This window comes from Pyrus communis, chromosome 17 (assembly GCF_041283825.1).
Source record: "Pyrus communis isolate YQ-2024b chromosome 17, ASM4128382v1, whole genome shotgun sequence".
NCBI classification, from domain to species: Eukaryota; Viridiplantae; Streptophyta; class Magnoliopsida; order Rosales; family Rosaceae; genus Pyrus; species Pyrus communis.
Window position 1 is genome coordinate 23,567,057 of NC_142581.1, and position 14,113 is coordinate 23,581,169.

Genomic DNA, 14,113 nt, shown 5'->3' on the forward strand with positions numbered 1-14,113 from the left:
AATTCAAATTTCCTCACGTGTAGTGTTATTTAAGTTTTGACAACAAATATTAGATGATATGGAGACACTTGTGATGTACGTATTTAGGCAAGACTTGACTTCACTCTTTAGATTTAGGGTTTAAATGCTTTAGCAATTACTTATCATTTGTGTTAAAAAAAATGAAACTGGAAGTGACTTACTATATGTTTGGACGAAGAAAATAAATTTGAAAAGAAATTATAAATTCACATGCACCAATTCGTTATTTGGATTCATAAACATAGAAATTTAGAATTTCCATGAAGAAAAAAAAACTTGGAATTTGAGACTTCCAATTCCCAAGTTTAAATTTCATGTAAATAGGTGTCATTTCCAAATTTCTATTGACACGCTAGACCTCGATATTCCCTGAACACCAGAGTAGGCAAGTGCTGGTCACCACCCGAATGTGACGAAGCCATATTAGAATGCATGAGAACAAAAAATAAATAAGACTTATAAATTTAAATATAATTAATATGCAAATGAGGAATATGTTTAGAGCATACAACTAAAACCTAATACTAGAAAGGAATAATATAAAAATTGAATGAACAAAGGAGTGGGCCCTACACCGAGGACTCAAAGATGCCGATGCGAAAGTGCATTGACGACATGATTGTACACCTCGATTATAAGTCCTGAGGGGACGCAAAACAAACATAAGTGGATAAAATTGATATATATATATATGTATATATATATATATATATATAAAATAAAACAGTTATACATCAAACATACTAACCCCCAAAGTTTCATAAAAACATCAATAGTACAATATGTAATAGGTTTTCTGAAAACCCTAGCATGCCATAAAACCTTTCCAAAACATATATTGTATATAATGTACTAACTAGTAGTGTCGGTATTAGTATCTCTCGGCCCGAAGCCATCTACATATATCTCCTGTCAGCCATATATCTCCCTCATCCATAAGCAGAACAGTGACCACTAGAAACGCAAAATCATTGAACATAGTTTTTCCAAACATATGTGTACATATATCTCAAAACATCTTCATAGCATATAGTCATCCATCATATATATTACAAAGAACATTAGTTTGATAAAATATGATATTCCAAAATACTCTCACTAAGCATAATATCTCATAAAACGTAATCATTAAATCATGATTTTCATGTATGCATTTCTACTATTAAAACATGTATTTTAAAAAGGATCCACTCACAGATACTTTGCTATCGAAAAACCATGCAAACTAGCAAAGACAAAAACGTCACAAATAATTGCCCATAAACACATAAAGGGTCCAATTAATAAAAATCTATTCAAACGATTGAATTTTGGAAAACAAACTTAAAAAATGGATCTAAAACGTTGAATTACCCAAAGAAGGGTTCAGGTAAATTTTGAAAAAGTCAACACGAGAATATTCCAAAGAATGTTCCTCTAATGGAATATTCCATTTGGGTTGGGCCGGTCCAACCGTTTCTGGGACTAAACTTTGGGCCGGTTCCTATGGTCTTGGGCTTGGGCCTAAGGCCCGGCCCACTTGATTGGACGGGTTCAAAAGGGGTTGGGATTAGCATAAAGGGCCAATGTTTTGGGCCGGGGGTTAAAGGGTTTAGTAACCGGCCTAGGTAGTTAGGTTAGATTGGGTTTAGGACTTCAAGGGTTTTGGGTTGGGTTCCACAAGGGCCCAAGGTTTTGTTTTGGGTCTCGGCTCGATTTTGCGAGGGAGAAGGCCGGAGTTTAGCCGGGAAATTCCCGAGCTTCGATGGAGCTCGAATCTTCCACTATTTTACTCTAAATTTAGACCCACAAAGAAGATAACAAGACGACGAAGTCGAAACTACCTCACTTGTGAAGAATAGGTGATCGGAGAGGGCTGAGGATCGCTTGTAACGATCACGATTGTTGTCACCGGGAAGCCCGGGAAGGTATGGGCTCAAAGGGTCCGTGCGTCTTCGTCGGGTTTGAAGGATGCAGGAAGGGCCGAAGGATGGTGGTGTGAGTGGTGCAACGGTGCAGAGAGGAGTGAGATCTAAAAGAGAGAGTTCGGGGGAGAGTGATGCAGCGAGGGAGAGAGATAGCGAGAGTGAGATAGAAAGAGACAGAGAGAAAGAAAGGGCGTTTGGCCCGCCGGGGGGAGACAAACCAAAAGCAAGTGGGCCCCACCGGCACACACATTAAGATCCAACAACAATTTTTAAATAAAAACCCAAACTTAGTGAAATTACAAAAATGTCAATTCGTTCTGTAAATTTTCGGGACGGGTTTTTACATCTATGCGTGAAAATTTAAGAATAACAAATTCCGTATTCAAATTTCATTGTTCTTTTAGGTTAACCAAATAAGAAAATTCACAAATTCTAGACAATAAAATTCTATCATTTGAATTTCCATCATTTTAAAATTTCTTAGTAATTTAAAATTTTTTCATCCAAACAGAGCGTTAGTGAGTGCAAATTTTGAAGTTGAATTACTATGATACTTATGACTCATTTGAAAAGTACTTTTAAATGACTAAAAACACTTTTTTTTTATTTTAATAAATGATATTATCTGCGTTAAAGAGGAGGGGGTGAGCTTAGCCACACAATGGGCTAACAATGATTTGGTTTAAATTCACCTTTAGCGAACCCAAAATAAATATTGCGATTGTCAACATTATTTGTGACTTACTTATAATAGGGTTGCGAATATTTTCGTGCTATTATGTCCCACTCAAATTTTCTTTTATTTGTGATGGATGTGCTTTTCGTGCTGGTTTCTTACCTTCTAGGGTTGTGGTTGGTTTATTATAAATAACATGCTTGTTATTTAGTTGAAAAGAAATTAGTCACAATGTAGCATTTATGTGTTTTATAGCTATTTTTTGTATTTAATAATATTCTTATTATTTTGTAATGTTGTAACTAAAAATAATGAAAATATTTAGAAAAATAACCAAAATTTGAAATCCGTATTAAATTATAACCACTCTTGTAAAGTTATGATAATTATAGCCAAAGTTAATATAAAAATACTAATATACCCCTAATGATTGAAAACGTAGAATGATTAGATTTAGAAGCAACTTGTCCGTTGACTGCAAAATGCTATTGGAGTCAAGTGGTGAAGATGGGAAACTGGTGGTGCTGCGATAGATCTCCAGTTTCATTTACACAATTCTTTTGAGAATATTTCTTGCTGTCAGTTTTCTTTCTGAATTGATCCTCTCTTGCCGCAAAGATGGGGAATTGCTGCTCAGTCACTCTGCAATGCGACGCCCTCATCAATCGCTGCCTGGACTGCACCTTCGGACGAGCATCCTACCTTTGTTTCATGGAAGAAAATCTCAAATCTCTCACAAACGCGTTGGAAGAATTGAAAGCGCTGAAGAACGACGTCAAGGACAAAGTCGACAGGGCCGAGGCACAAGGACAGAGGAGGTTAGCACAAATCCAGTTGTGGATGTCGAAGGTTGCAGAAATCCAAGTGGAAGTCGACGAATTGTTGAGAGACAAAGATCAGGAGCTTCAGAAGTTATGTGCAGGAGGGTACTGCTCGAGTAGCTGCAATTCAAGCTACGAATACGGGAAAAAAGTGACCGAGAAGTTGAGGGAAGTCGGTGATTTGAGTTCGCAGGGAAGGACTTTCGATGAGGTAGCCACGGACGCTCCGCCGCTACCGGAGATGCGACAGATGGACCACACTTTGGGGATGGAGTCCATGGAGTCCATGATTGTTGAGCTATGGAGGCAACTTGAGGAGCCAGAAGTGCGAATTGTTGGGTTGTACGGAATGGGAGGGGTGGGGAAAACTACACTGCTTAATCAGATCCACAACAAGTACCTCGGCACGAATGATTTCGATTTCATAATCTGGATTCCGATTTCAAGAAATCACAGGATTGAGAAAATTCAGAACGAGATTGGGAGCGAAATCGGGTGTTTTAGTGACAGATGGAAGAACAAAGAGAAGGAGCAAAAGGCTTGCGAGATCTTCAAGGCATTGCGGAGAAAGAACTTTGTGTTGCTTTTGGACGATGTGTGGGAGCAGGTAGATCTGACCAAGGTTGGAATTCCAATCCCCAACGAAACAAACCGGTCGAAACTGATATTCACTACTCGCGACGAGCAAGTGTGCAGCAAAATGGGTGGTTGCAAGAAAAGAGTCAAGTGTCTGGAGGAGGATGAAGCATGGAAGTTGTTTAGGATGAATGTTAACGTTGCGGAAGATGTGCTTTCTCTTGATCCCGAAATCCCTGGCCTGGCTAAGATTGTGGCAAGAAAGTGCGCCGGTTTGCCTCTTGCTCTGAAAATAGTTGGCAGGGCAATGTCTTGCAAGAAGACAGCAAGAGAATGGAAAGATGCAATTGATGTTTTGAGGACATCGGCTTCGAGATTTGAAGGTATGGAAGAAGTTCTCCCTCTTCTTAAGCTTAGCTACGACAATTTATCTAGCGACGAAGTCAAGGCTTGTTTCTTGTATTGTGCGTTATTTCCGGAAGATTTTGCTATTCATAAAGATGAGTTGATATACAAATGGATGGGTGAGGAAATATTGAAAGAGTATGCCGATGTAGATGGAGCTCTAAACAAGGGTTACACTATCATCGGTACTCTTGTTCGTTCTTGTCTGTTGGAAGATATAAGAGGCCATGTAAAAATGCATGATGTGATTCGTGATATGGCATTGTGGTTAGCTTGTGAACTCGAAGAAACGAAAGACAATTTTATGGTTCAAGCTGGCCATCTTTTGAAGGAAATACCGAATGTTGAAAAATGGGACGGTGTGAAAAGAATGTCATTGATGGCCAATGACATTGAAAATCTTGACACAATACCTTCATGCCCCAATCTACATACCTTGTATCTCAGTAATAATCGTCTGAAGATGATCGATCACAATTTCTTCAATTCTATGTCCACCCTACAAGTTTTGGATTTGTCCAAGAACAAGGATTTAGCCCAGCTGCCATCAGGAATATCGAAATTGGTTTCTTTACTATATCTTGATCTTTCAGAGACATGCATAGCAGCGCTTCCAATTGAGTTAAAGGCATTGGTGAAGCTAATATATCTGAACTTGGAGCATACCAGTGAACTTGATGTGATTCCGCAGAATTTACTCTCTAGCTTCTCGAAACTCAGAGTTTTGAAACTATATAATAGCGGTACTTGCAAAAGCATTCTTGGGGATAATGCGCACCTGGAAAGTGAATTGCAAGGTTTGAAGCACTTGGACCTGGAAAGTGAATTGCAAGGTTTGAAGCACTTGGATATGCTAACCTTTACCATACAAACTGTTCTTATTTCCAAAAGGTTTTTCGCCTCCAACAAGCTAATGAGCTGCACTCGTTTTCTATGCCTTGACGGTTTAAGCTTGCTTGATATATCACCGTTGGCATATATGAAACGTGCATATTCTCTTATTATTAACAGGTGTGGTCGTGTGGAGTACAACTTAGATGTTTTAAGCCAAAGTTCCTTCGAACACCTTAAAGCTGTGGATGTACATGATTGCCCCAACTTGTCGGACTTGACATGGCTCGTCTTTGCTCCAAAGCTCAAGACATTATCCATACGCTCATGCTCCAAAATGACAGAAATAATCCGACTTGAAAATTTGGGTGAAATTGCCCAAGTAGATGAGATGAATCAATTTTCAAATCTTGATGAATTGATATTGGTAAGCCTACCACAGTTGGAGAGCATATACGGAGACAAAACCTTGCCCTTTCCGTATCTGAAGAGAATCGAAACCCGTGGCTGTCGAAATTTAAAGAAGCTTCCCCTCAACCTTCGCAGCGCCGCAAAACGTGATCTTGTGATCACTGGAGAACAAGAATGGTGGAATATGCTCCTTTGGGAGAGTGAAGATGATAAGAAGGCTTTCCTCCCTTGTTTCAGACAATATAAGTAAGCGGTTTATGATGCAGGAGCCATGTTCATGGTAATTTTCATTTCATAAGTGCAACTTTACACATGTATTTAGGCTTGTTGTTATGTAATCTTGTATTCATTGTCATTGAGTACCTCTGCATCACATGATCAATGTGTTAGCTGTGATACCGGAGTTCAGAGAGTCCGGATTTCTCTTTCGCTTCTTTTCCCTTACTCTTTTGTTCCATATGCATCATCTGCACTTTGTAACTACAATCCATGGTTGTACTTTTTGTTACTTCTATTTATTTCAAGAGGAAAGCAATCTGATTTCAGATGTAAAGAGTGCTGACCATTTTGTGCTTTGAATAACAATCTTAATCGCCTGGAACGATAATAAGGATGATGATGGTGGCGATGATCTCATATTGCCTTACAAGTAGTCTCCGACCCCTCGCAGCAAGTAGATTTAGCCATGTGAAAACTTGCAAGATAATATGTGGAAGAGAAAGTTGCTAATTCTGCTGCATCTTGTTCATAGTTTAATTGAGCTGAGAAGGTCTTATTCGGGGGAAAGCGTCCGGAGGTGCAGTGGTGTCGTCGTTATGAAGGTCGAGGTTTGGTTTTTCTAATTGGCACATTGCAGTCCAAAGAAAGTTGAGGATGTTATGGAGATGCTGTCTTAGTTTTCATGCTGTCTAACAATACGAGCAATTTGATCTGTTGGCATGATCACATACACAAAACACAACCAAGCCATCAATGAAACTGCCGCACTTGAATTTACAACACATTTCTTGCCCTCTAAGTGTAATTTCAGGCTGTTTGGCAAACACAAAAGTTGTGTGATGAGTTACTTTTTTTTAATAGTCCGGACTACTCAGTAATACGAAAAATGAACGGTCATGATTGAATTGAAGAAATACTATTTTTCTTACTTGCTAATTTAATGGATAAAGAGTCGAACTACTGAAGGCAAACCCGAGTTACTTAGTCACGTATCCTACATGCATGAAAACTAACTTATGAGCTATAAAAGAAAATTAAATCAAATGTGGTGGAGCCAAAAATTTACCACTAAAGTCATTGCAGTCTTGACTGGACATTCGCGTCAATTTACCCAACATTAGTGGAACAAGAAATATGGTGTTGGAGCATGTGACTTAGGCCATTTCCAACCGAGGGTTGGCCAGAGAGCTCGTTTTAGCCCTCTGGCCCTCCAAGATCCTCCAAGATATTAATATTTTAATGAACAGTACATGACCATATTTGCCTCCGTCTCCAACCAAGGGCCAGAGGGCCAGATGACTCGTTTTAGCCCTGTCACAAAAAATCATCTCCAATCGAGGGCCAAAGGGCCAAGCATAATTTAATATTTAAAAACTACAACTTAAATTCAAATCCAACGACTAAGTGATGTCAACATAATTTATTACTTAATTTAATTGAATGTTGTATAACGGCTTAGGAAGTGGAAAAAAAATATAATTTAAAAAAAAATATGAAACAAATTTTGTAAAATAGAAGTTATAGGAAAAAAATATATATAATTTAAAAAAAATATGAAACAAATTTTGTGAAATAGAAGTTATAGGATAAAAATAGAATTTAAAATAAAATAAAACAAATTTTGTGAAATAGAAATTATAGGAAAAAATGGAATTTAAAAAAAAATATGAAACAAATTTTGTAAAATAAAAGTTATAGGAAAAAGATAGAATTTAAAAAAAAATATGAAAAATAGAAGTTACAGGAAAAATTTTGTAAATAAATAATAATAATAAAACTTTAAAAAAAAAAATTCAAATGCAATGGCTAACTGAGGTCACCTAGCCGTTGCATTTGAATTTTTTTCTTAAGCATTCTTGTCGGTTATAACCGACAAGAAAGATGATTTTTTTTGGCCAGCCATCCAACCCTCTCTGATTCCGTGGGGCCCTCTCAGATTCCACAGCCCTCTGGACCTTTCGGTTGGAGATGGTCTAGCCAGAGAGCTCGTTTTAGCCCTCTGGGCCTCCAAGATATTAATATTTTAATAAACAGTACATGACAATATTTGCCTCCGTCTCCAACCGACGGCCAAAGGGCCAAACATAATTTATTATTTAAATTTAAAAACTACAACAACTTAAATTCAAATCCAGCAACTTAAATTTAAAAACTACAACGATAACTGACCCAAAAAACCAAAAAAATTAGAACTTAAATTTAATGAATGGTTTAGGTATTTATAGGAAAAAAAAAATTAGAATTTTAAAGAATTTAAAAAAAAATGAATACAACGGCTGGCTGACTAGCCGTTGTATTCAAATTTTTTTTAACCAATCCTGTCGGTTATAACCGACAGGAATACTCTATTTTCTGGCTAGCCCTCCAGCTCTCTAGCCCTTTCCGATTCTGTGGGGTCCTCGATTGGAGACGATTTTCGAGTTATTTTCGGCCCTCTGGACCCTTCGATTGGAGATGGCCTTAATTGCTTTCACTTTGGCTTGGTCATTAACAGATCCACTTGCCATCAACCCGATTCGTTAAGACTCCAATGAAACACTAAACTTTTGTACTTGTTTGTGTCATGTTAACAGACTAAATCCAAAAAACTAAAATGAGCTTAGGCTCATAATTGTGAGAGAGAAATTTCAGTGTGTCGGAACACGGCCCGGTATCCTAAGTGTCCTAATACAAGTAGTTGGATACTAAAAAACAAATTTCAACCATTTGTATTGTGACAATTAGTGTACCGAGCCGTTTCCTCGTATACTGAAAAATTTCTCCTCTTTCACATTACTTGATAAATTGATAAAAAAAAAAAAAAAATGGTGGATAACGAAAGCATCGTTTGGGGAGCTCCAGATGAGGTATGCCAACACTTTCCTTGGAGATATACTAATTTTTTCACGATTTTTAAAATTTTGAGTTGGCAGCTTGTTCGACAAACCAAAACTAACAACAAGAGAGTTGTTCGGCAGTGAATGATTGAAAAACAATTTGAAATATAAAAATAAAAATGTTCAGCAGGCACATCGGAACACTATGAGAATTATTCGACAGTGGCCAACTAAACAACAAGAGAAGTGTTTGGCACACCAGGGCCAAACACTCTTCACGACCAAAACTTCTCGTCCAAAATCGAAATTTCACTTTTTCCGACCGTCAAAATCTAAAACTACCAAACCAGAGATCGATAATCAGTTCAAATCATTCCAAAACAAAACAGATTAAGCGACAAAACAATGAACTGAAGCAACGTCTTGAAATCTCAATAGTTGCCAAAGGCTAAAGTGTACTTACAACAATTGAAAGTGCACTTTGCATTAAAGGAAGAATGCAGGAGACGAAACAGGAAATTGTACTCAAGTTCCTTGGAGGAGGACGTCTGATGCATTCGTAACGTCTTTCCCACCATTTCAGTCTTGACAGGGGACTGACAGTCAATTAATCAGCTGTTGTCGTATGAAGATGTAGATGTTAGACCTGCTTCGTCTAAAGAGACTAAAAATGATGCAAAAAAACTGAGAAAATAAAACGTCAACGTGCAAATGAATGCAATCTCTCTTTTGGTGAAATGGCAACTGCTGTAATCAACAACAATAAACAAAGGACTTTTGTAATTAACAGCATCCGTCAACGTTCTGAACATTACTTTCCTGTGGAATTTCCACGAGGATCCAACTCTAAATTCTAAATAGTGCTGAAATATAAGGGGAAAATGTAAAAGGAGATGCAAAATGTTGAACTACAAGTAAAATATTGGATAAAGCAGGCACAGATCAAGGGCAGGAAGAAGGAAAGGAAGAAGGAAAAGATTTCAGGATAGGAAGTTACCAGAACTGCTAGATGAGATTAGTTGAGCCACATCTGTTGAACCAAGAGTTATTCAGCTTCATGCTCTTCACAAGCAGGTGAACTCAGAGGTCGTCTCTTTGAACGCTTTCAAAATTAAACTTGATATTTGGAATGTGGGAAATCTTATCCCACTCCTTGCCAGTCCCCACAATGCAATGGTCTTGGAGAACTTTAGAGTCAGTGATCGTCAAATTCTGTAGTGGTGTCTTTTTCAGGAAGTTTGGCAGCACGTCTAAGCAAAAGCAGGAGTTAATCTCTAAGGAAAGAAGACATGGCATTATTCTACACGAAATATCTTCTTCCGTAGACCTTAAGCTCCCTTCCCACACTTTCCACTTTGCCAAGGAAGAAAACCGAAGTTCACTTAATTTTGGGAATGAAACAAATGATGATATTTCTGCACCATCAGTTCCTATGCCCAAAAACTCAAGCCCCACATTTTTCACACTTTTCATAAGACATATTTCAAGTGATTCAAGGGATGGAAGTTTTCCCAGAGGAGGCAAAGCCTCAGAATAATGGCAGGAATACAAGACAAGCCTTCTCAAATTAGTTAAGGACATCATCCAATCCGGAGAAATGGTGGTGCCTCTGTACTTCCGTATCTCTAAGGCTTCTAAATTTGAATGTGGCTGTAAGCATTCCAGTATTATTTCATCTTCAAGCCTCCGCTCTCCACTCCATTAATCGTTATACGCTTAAATTTGTTACCGACTGCTAATGTATCCAAAATCGATCCAGCAAATATATATACAAACCCGAAAATTTGTTATCTAACTGCTAATGTATGTACATTTCTTCCATTCATGTAGTAATACTTGAAGGAGAACAAGCAATAACGAACTATGACAAACACTTATCCTTGAAAAGGAAAAAAAATGTCTGAAGGGAAAGTTCATCAAATCTGCAATGCCTGAGAGTCTGAAAGAGTAACTCAAGAGGTGTCCTGTTCGAATGCAAGCATCAAACGTTAAATTTGATATTCGGGATGTGAGAAATCTTAGACCACTCTTTTCCTTTCGACATTTGGCAATGTTTTTGGAGGATCTTACACTTGCTGATCGTCAAATTCTGCAGCGGTATCTCTTTCAAGAAGTGTGGCAAAGTCTTTACGCAAAAGCAGGAGTCAATCTCTAAGGACATGAGACATGGCATTATTTGGATCGAACTATCTTCTTTCTTGGACTGTGATGCCCCTACCCATGCATTCCACTTGAACAAGGAAGAAAAACGAAGTTCCCTCAGTTTCGGGAATGAAACTAAACAGCACTTTTCTGCACCACCGGTTTCTATCCCCAAAAACTCGCACCCCACCTTTTTCATGCTTTTCATATGACATATTTCGAGTGATTCAAGGGACAGGAGTTTCCCCAAAGGAGGTAGAGACTCACAATCCAGGCAGGAATGCAGGATAAGCCTTCTCAAATTCGTTAAACTCATCATCCAATCTGGAGACACGGTTCTGCCTGTATACTTCCGAATCTCTAAAGATTCCAAATTCGGATGTGGTTGTAAAGCTTCAAGTATAATTTTATCTTCGTGTCCCCTCTCTTCACTCCCATCAAAATCTAGAGTCAAATCAACAAGGTTTCCCCTGTTTACGAGTTCCGCTTTCTCAGCCTCATTCACATCTTCTAGGTTCCCACACCTACATATATGAAGATACCCTTCAAGCTTGTTCAAATTTTTCAAATCTCCCAGCTTAAATGCTTCTTCGTTGTCATACTGTGGTAGGACGAGCATATCTAGTGTCTGTAGAGAAGTCAGTTTTGCAATTCCCTTGGGCAAACTCTCTAGATTAAAAGAACAATCAATATGAAGGTGTCTTAAGTTCAATAGCATCCCCATCCTCTCTGGTAGTTTTCTAATTCGCATACAATCGTTGATCAACAAAGTTTGCAAGTTAGATAAATCACACAGCGTCTCAGGCAACCTTTCCAGCTCGTCGTTGCTAGATAAATTGAGATATCTCAAATGTATAAACTTTCCAACCTCCTCCGGTAGTTCTTTGAACCAGCAGCGACTCAGATTTAGTGTTCTCAGACATGTTAGATGCAAGAGTATATCAGGGTTTATCGCAATGTTCATTGAACTCAATGCGAAGAGTGTACGCAGTCCTTTTCCGTTGCAAGCTGAGTTAGGAAATGCAGCCCCAGGTGCAAGGACAAAAGTAGAATGACGGGCTACTTCAATATTTGCCTCTCCGAGGTCAGCCCCAGGTGCTAGGACAAAAGAAGAGTCGCAGGTGCCTCCACTGCCAGACTCTTCAACACAATCAATACCCGTGATAAAGCAGTCATACCTTGTGACATATTGGACCAAGCGATGCACTTCTTCATGCATCTTGCATTTTACAATGCTTCCTTTATAGTCTGTTTCAAAGTCTTGGAAGAAAGACCGCATCGCTAAATTCATAAAGCATTCTTGGCCTAATATTTCCTTCTCTTTATTTCTGTCGACATTGAAACCAAGATAACCTTGCGACATCCACATTTTGATCAAATTGTCTCTCTCAATGACGTGACCTTTCGGAAATATCGCACAATATGAGAAACAACATCTAAGCACAGGTGGCAGATCATGATAGCTAAACAGAAGCAGGTCAAAAGTGGTTATGTTGTTGGCATGTCCCAATTCCCACATCATTTCTCGCAAAACAGATTCCCACTGTCCTCTGGTATTCTTAAAGTGCATGAGACCCGCCAAGGTCTTTATCGCAAGAGGCAAGCCATAGCACTTCTTTACAATTTTCTGACCAATTCTTTCGATTTGTTTGCACTCACTTGCATCCCTTCCAAAAAAAGCTCTGTGTCTAAACATTAACCACGCATCTTCATGCGACAATGCGCTTAGAGCAATTACACTAGTAGCTCCCATCATCTTAGCAATGTTGCTAGTTCTTGCAGTCACCAAAATCCTACTCCCTGCTGCACCAAAACGCAAAAGCTTCCAAAGAACATACCCCTTTGAGAAGTCTCCATCCCGGAGATCCCACGCATTATCAAGGACTAGAAGGAACTTCTTTCCACCAATCGATGCACGAATACTCTCAAACAAAGCTTCCCGTTCAACAAAGTTTAACGTTCCACTCTTACGAGGGATAGCTTCAAGAATTTCTCTGGCAACCCTCGTCCCATCAGGCGAAACAGAGTCACACCCCCAAATCCTCAAATCGAAATGGGTTCTGACACTTTGATCATTATATGCTAACCGGGCAAGAGTGGTTTTCCCCATCCCACCCACCCCAACAATTGAGATTACACCATTCCCCCAACACCCTTCACTCCTCTCAGGTACCAATTTGCTTATCAAAATCTTCGTATCTTCGTCTCGGCCATAGATTGCGGACTCTACTTCTTCAATTAACTTATAAGTGGCAGTTCCAATTCCTAGTCTCCCGGATTGTTCAACCTCTCTATTTTTTACAGAATTAAACTTGAACCTATGTCTCTCAGTTGCAATCTCACTCAGTCTTTCCCTCAAACACTTTATCCTCTTTGCAATTCGAACCCAATCGACTATATCAGTGCAACAAAAGCACGAGGTGAGTTGGGAAAAGCATACCTTCACAAAGCTAAAAGCTTTCGATATTCCACGACTTTCTTCTTCTTCTTCCTTCTGGGTACCTTCTGATTCAGGGACGGCAGCGCTGCAGCACTCATCGAGCATGTCCTCGATGTCGCAGCTGGCGTCTTTGAGCTTGTCCAACCACGCTCTGACTGGCTCCTCCTTCACTCGCCTCTTCTCGGCGTCATCGAGAACGGGTCCGATGTCGCGGAGGATTCTGGCGAGCTCTGGGAATCTGTGTTTTTCTTGGAGCTGGTCTATGAGTCTGGAGACCAAGGCGAGTGCATCAGCCATGATCGGAGCTGTAGCTTGACTAACAAGAAAGAATGGAAAAGGGTAGGAAAGTTAGGACAGGGGAAGATATATTTGTACAAGAAAATACCCATTAGAAAAAAGGAATGAGAAACATTGACCCAAAAAAAAAAAAAAAAAAAAAAGCAACGTAGACCAAACAGGAAAAAGGAATGGAATGAGAAAGATATCAAATATACCGTTGCCCAATTTTATAATAATGTTTCACGTGTGTCCAAAATAGTGTTCAATCTCGTATTTTCAGCTTAAGTGTTTGCCTTTCGAATCAACTCCCAGGAAGGTGCCTAGAGCTTTCGATTTTCTTGCTGTTCGAGTGTTGACACCACTTTCTTTTTTCTGTTTGTTTTTATTGACACTTGTTTACGGTACCACATAATTTTCTTCTCCGTTCGTTATTTAGGTTTCGGGGTACATATCTATGTTGTGTGCTTATTGCAATTAAGCCGCTTTCTTGTAAATTTCTTTTTGTTGGTAATAAAGTCATCTTCATATCATCTTTAGAAAATTTTATTCGATTTGTAACCGTTTAGTTT

General features: G+C 38.9%; 3 protein-coding genes and 1 long non-coding RNA gene across 4 annotated transcripts; 1 reads left to right on the forward strand and 3 right to left on the reverse strand.

Moving 5' to 3' along the window:
* Positions 1–471: 471 nt before the first annotated feature.
* On the reverse strand, positions 472–2,076 carry LOC148689641 (uncharacterized). The gene is made up of 2 exons (XR_015958855.1): positions 1,845–2,076; positions 472–662 (listed from the first exon to the last, which is right to left on the reverse strand). It is a non-coding gene; the product is annotated as an uncharacterized LOC148689641 (long non-coding RNA).
* Positions 2,077–3,082: 1,006 nt separating this feature from the next.
* LOC137708240 (disease resistance protein RPS5) lies at positions 3,083–6,156 on the forward strand. Its single transcript, XM_088689756.1, has 2 exons — positions 3,083–5,184; positions 5,221–6,156. The coding sequence occupies exons 1-2, from the start codon at positions 3,223–3,225 to the stop codon at positions 5,896–5,898; spliced, it is 2,640 nt and encodes an 879-aa protein (XP_088545882.1). The 5' UTR covers positions 3,083–3,222; the 3' UTR covers positions 5,899–6,156.
* Positions 6,157–9,018: 2,862 nt separating this feature from the next.
* LOC148689642 (disease resistance RPP8-like protein 3) lies at positions 9,019–10,378 on the reverse strand. Its single transcript, XM_088688623.1, has 2 exons — positions 9,681–10,378; positions 9,019–9,298 (listed from the first exon to the last, which is right to left on the reverse strand). The coding sequence occupies exon 1, from the start codon at positions 10,265–10,267 to the stop codon at positions 9,764–9,766; it is 504 nt and encodes a 167-aa protein (XP_088544749.1). The 5' UTR covers positions 10,268–10,378; the 3' UTR covers positions 9,019–9,298; positions 9,681–9,763.
* A 6-nt stretch (positions 10,379–10,384) lies between these two features.
* On the reverse strand, positions 10,385–13,661 carry LOC148689643 (putative disease resistance protein RGA3). The gene has a single exon (XM_088688622.1). The coding sequence runs from the start codon at positions 13,560–13,562 to the stop codon at positions 10,665–10,667; it is 2,898 nt and encodes a 965-aa protein (XP_088544748.1). The 5' UTR covers positions 13,563–13,661; the 3' UTR covers positions 10,385–10,664.
* Between the last annotated feature and the right edge of the window lie 452 nt (positions 13,662–14,113).

Coding starts and splice junctions, on each gene's coding strand:
- LOC137708240 (XM_088689756.1), top strand. CDS start 3,223: ATGGGGAATTGCTGCTCAGTCACTCTGCAATGCGACGCCCTCATCAAT. Junction 5,185..5,220: donor TTCTTGGGGATAATGCGCAC/CTGGAAAGTGAA, acceptor AAGCACTTGGAC/CTGGAAAGTGAATTGCAAGG.
- LOC148689642 (XM_088688623.1), bottom strand. CDS start 10,267: ATGATGTCCTTAACTAATTTGAGAAGGCTTGTCTTGTATTCCTGCCAT.
- LOC148689643 (XM_088688622.1), bottom strand. CDS start 13,562: ATGGCTGATGCACTCGCCTTGGTCTCCAGACTCATAGACCAGCTCCAA.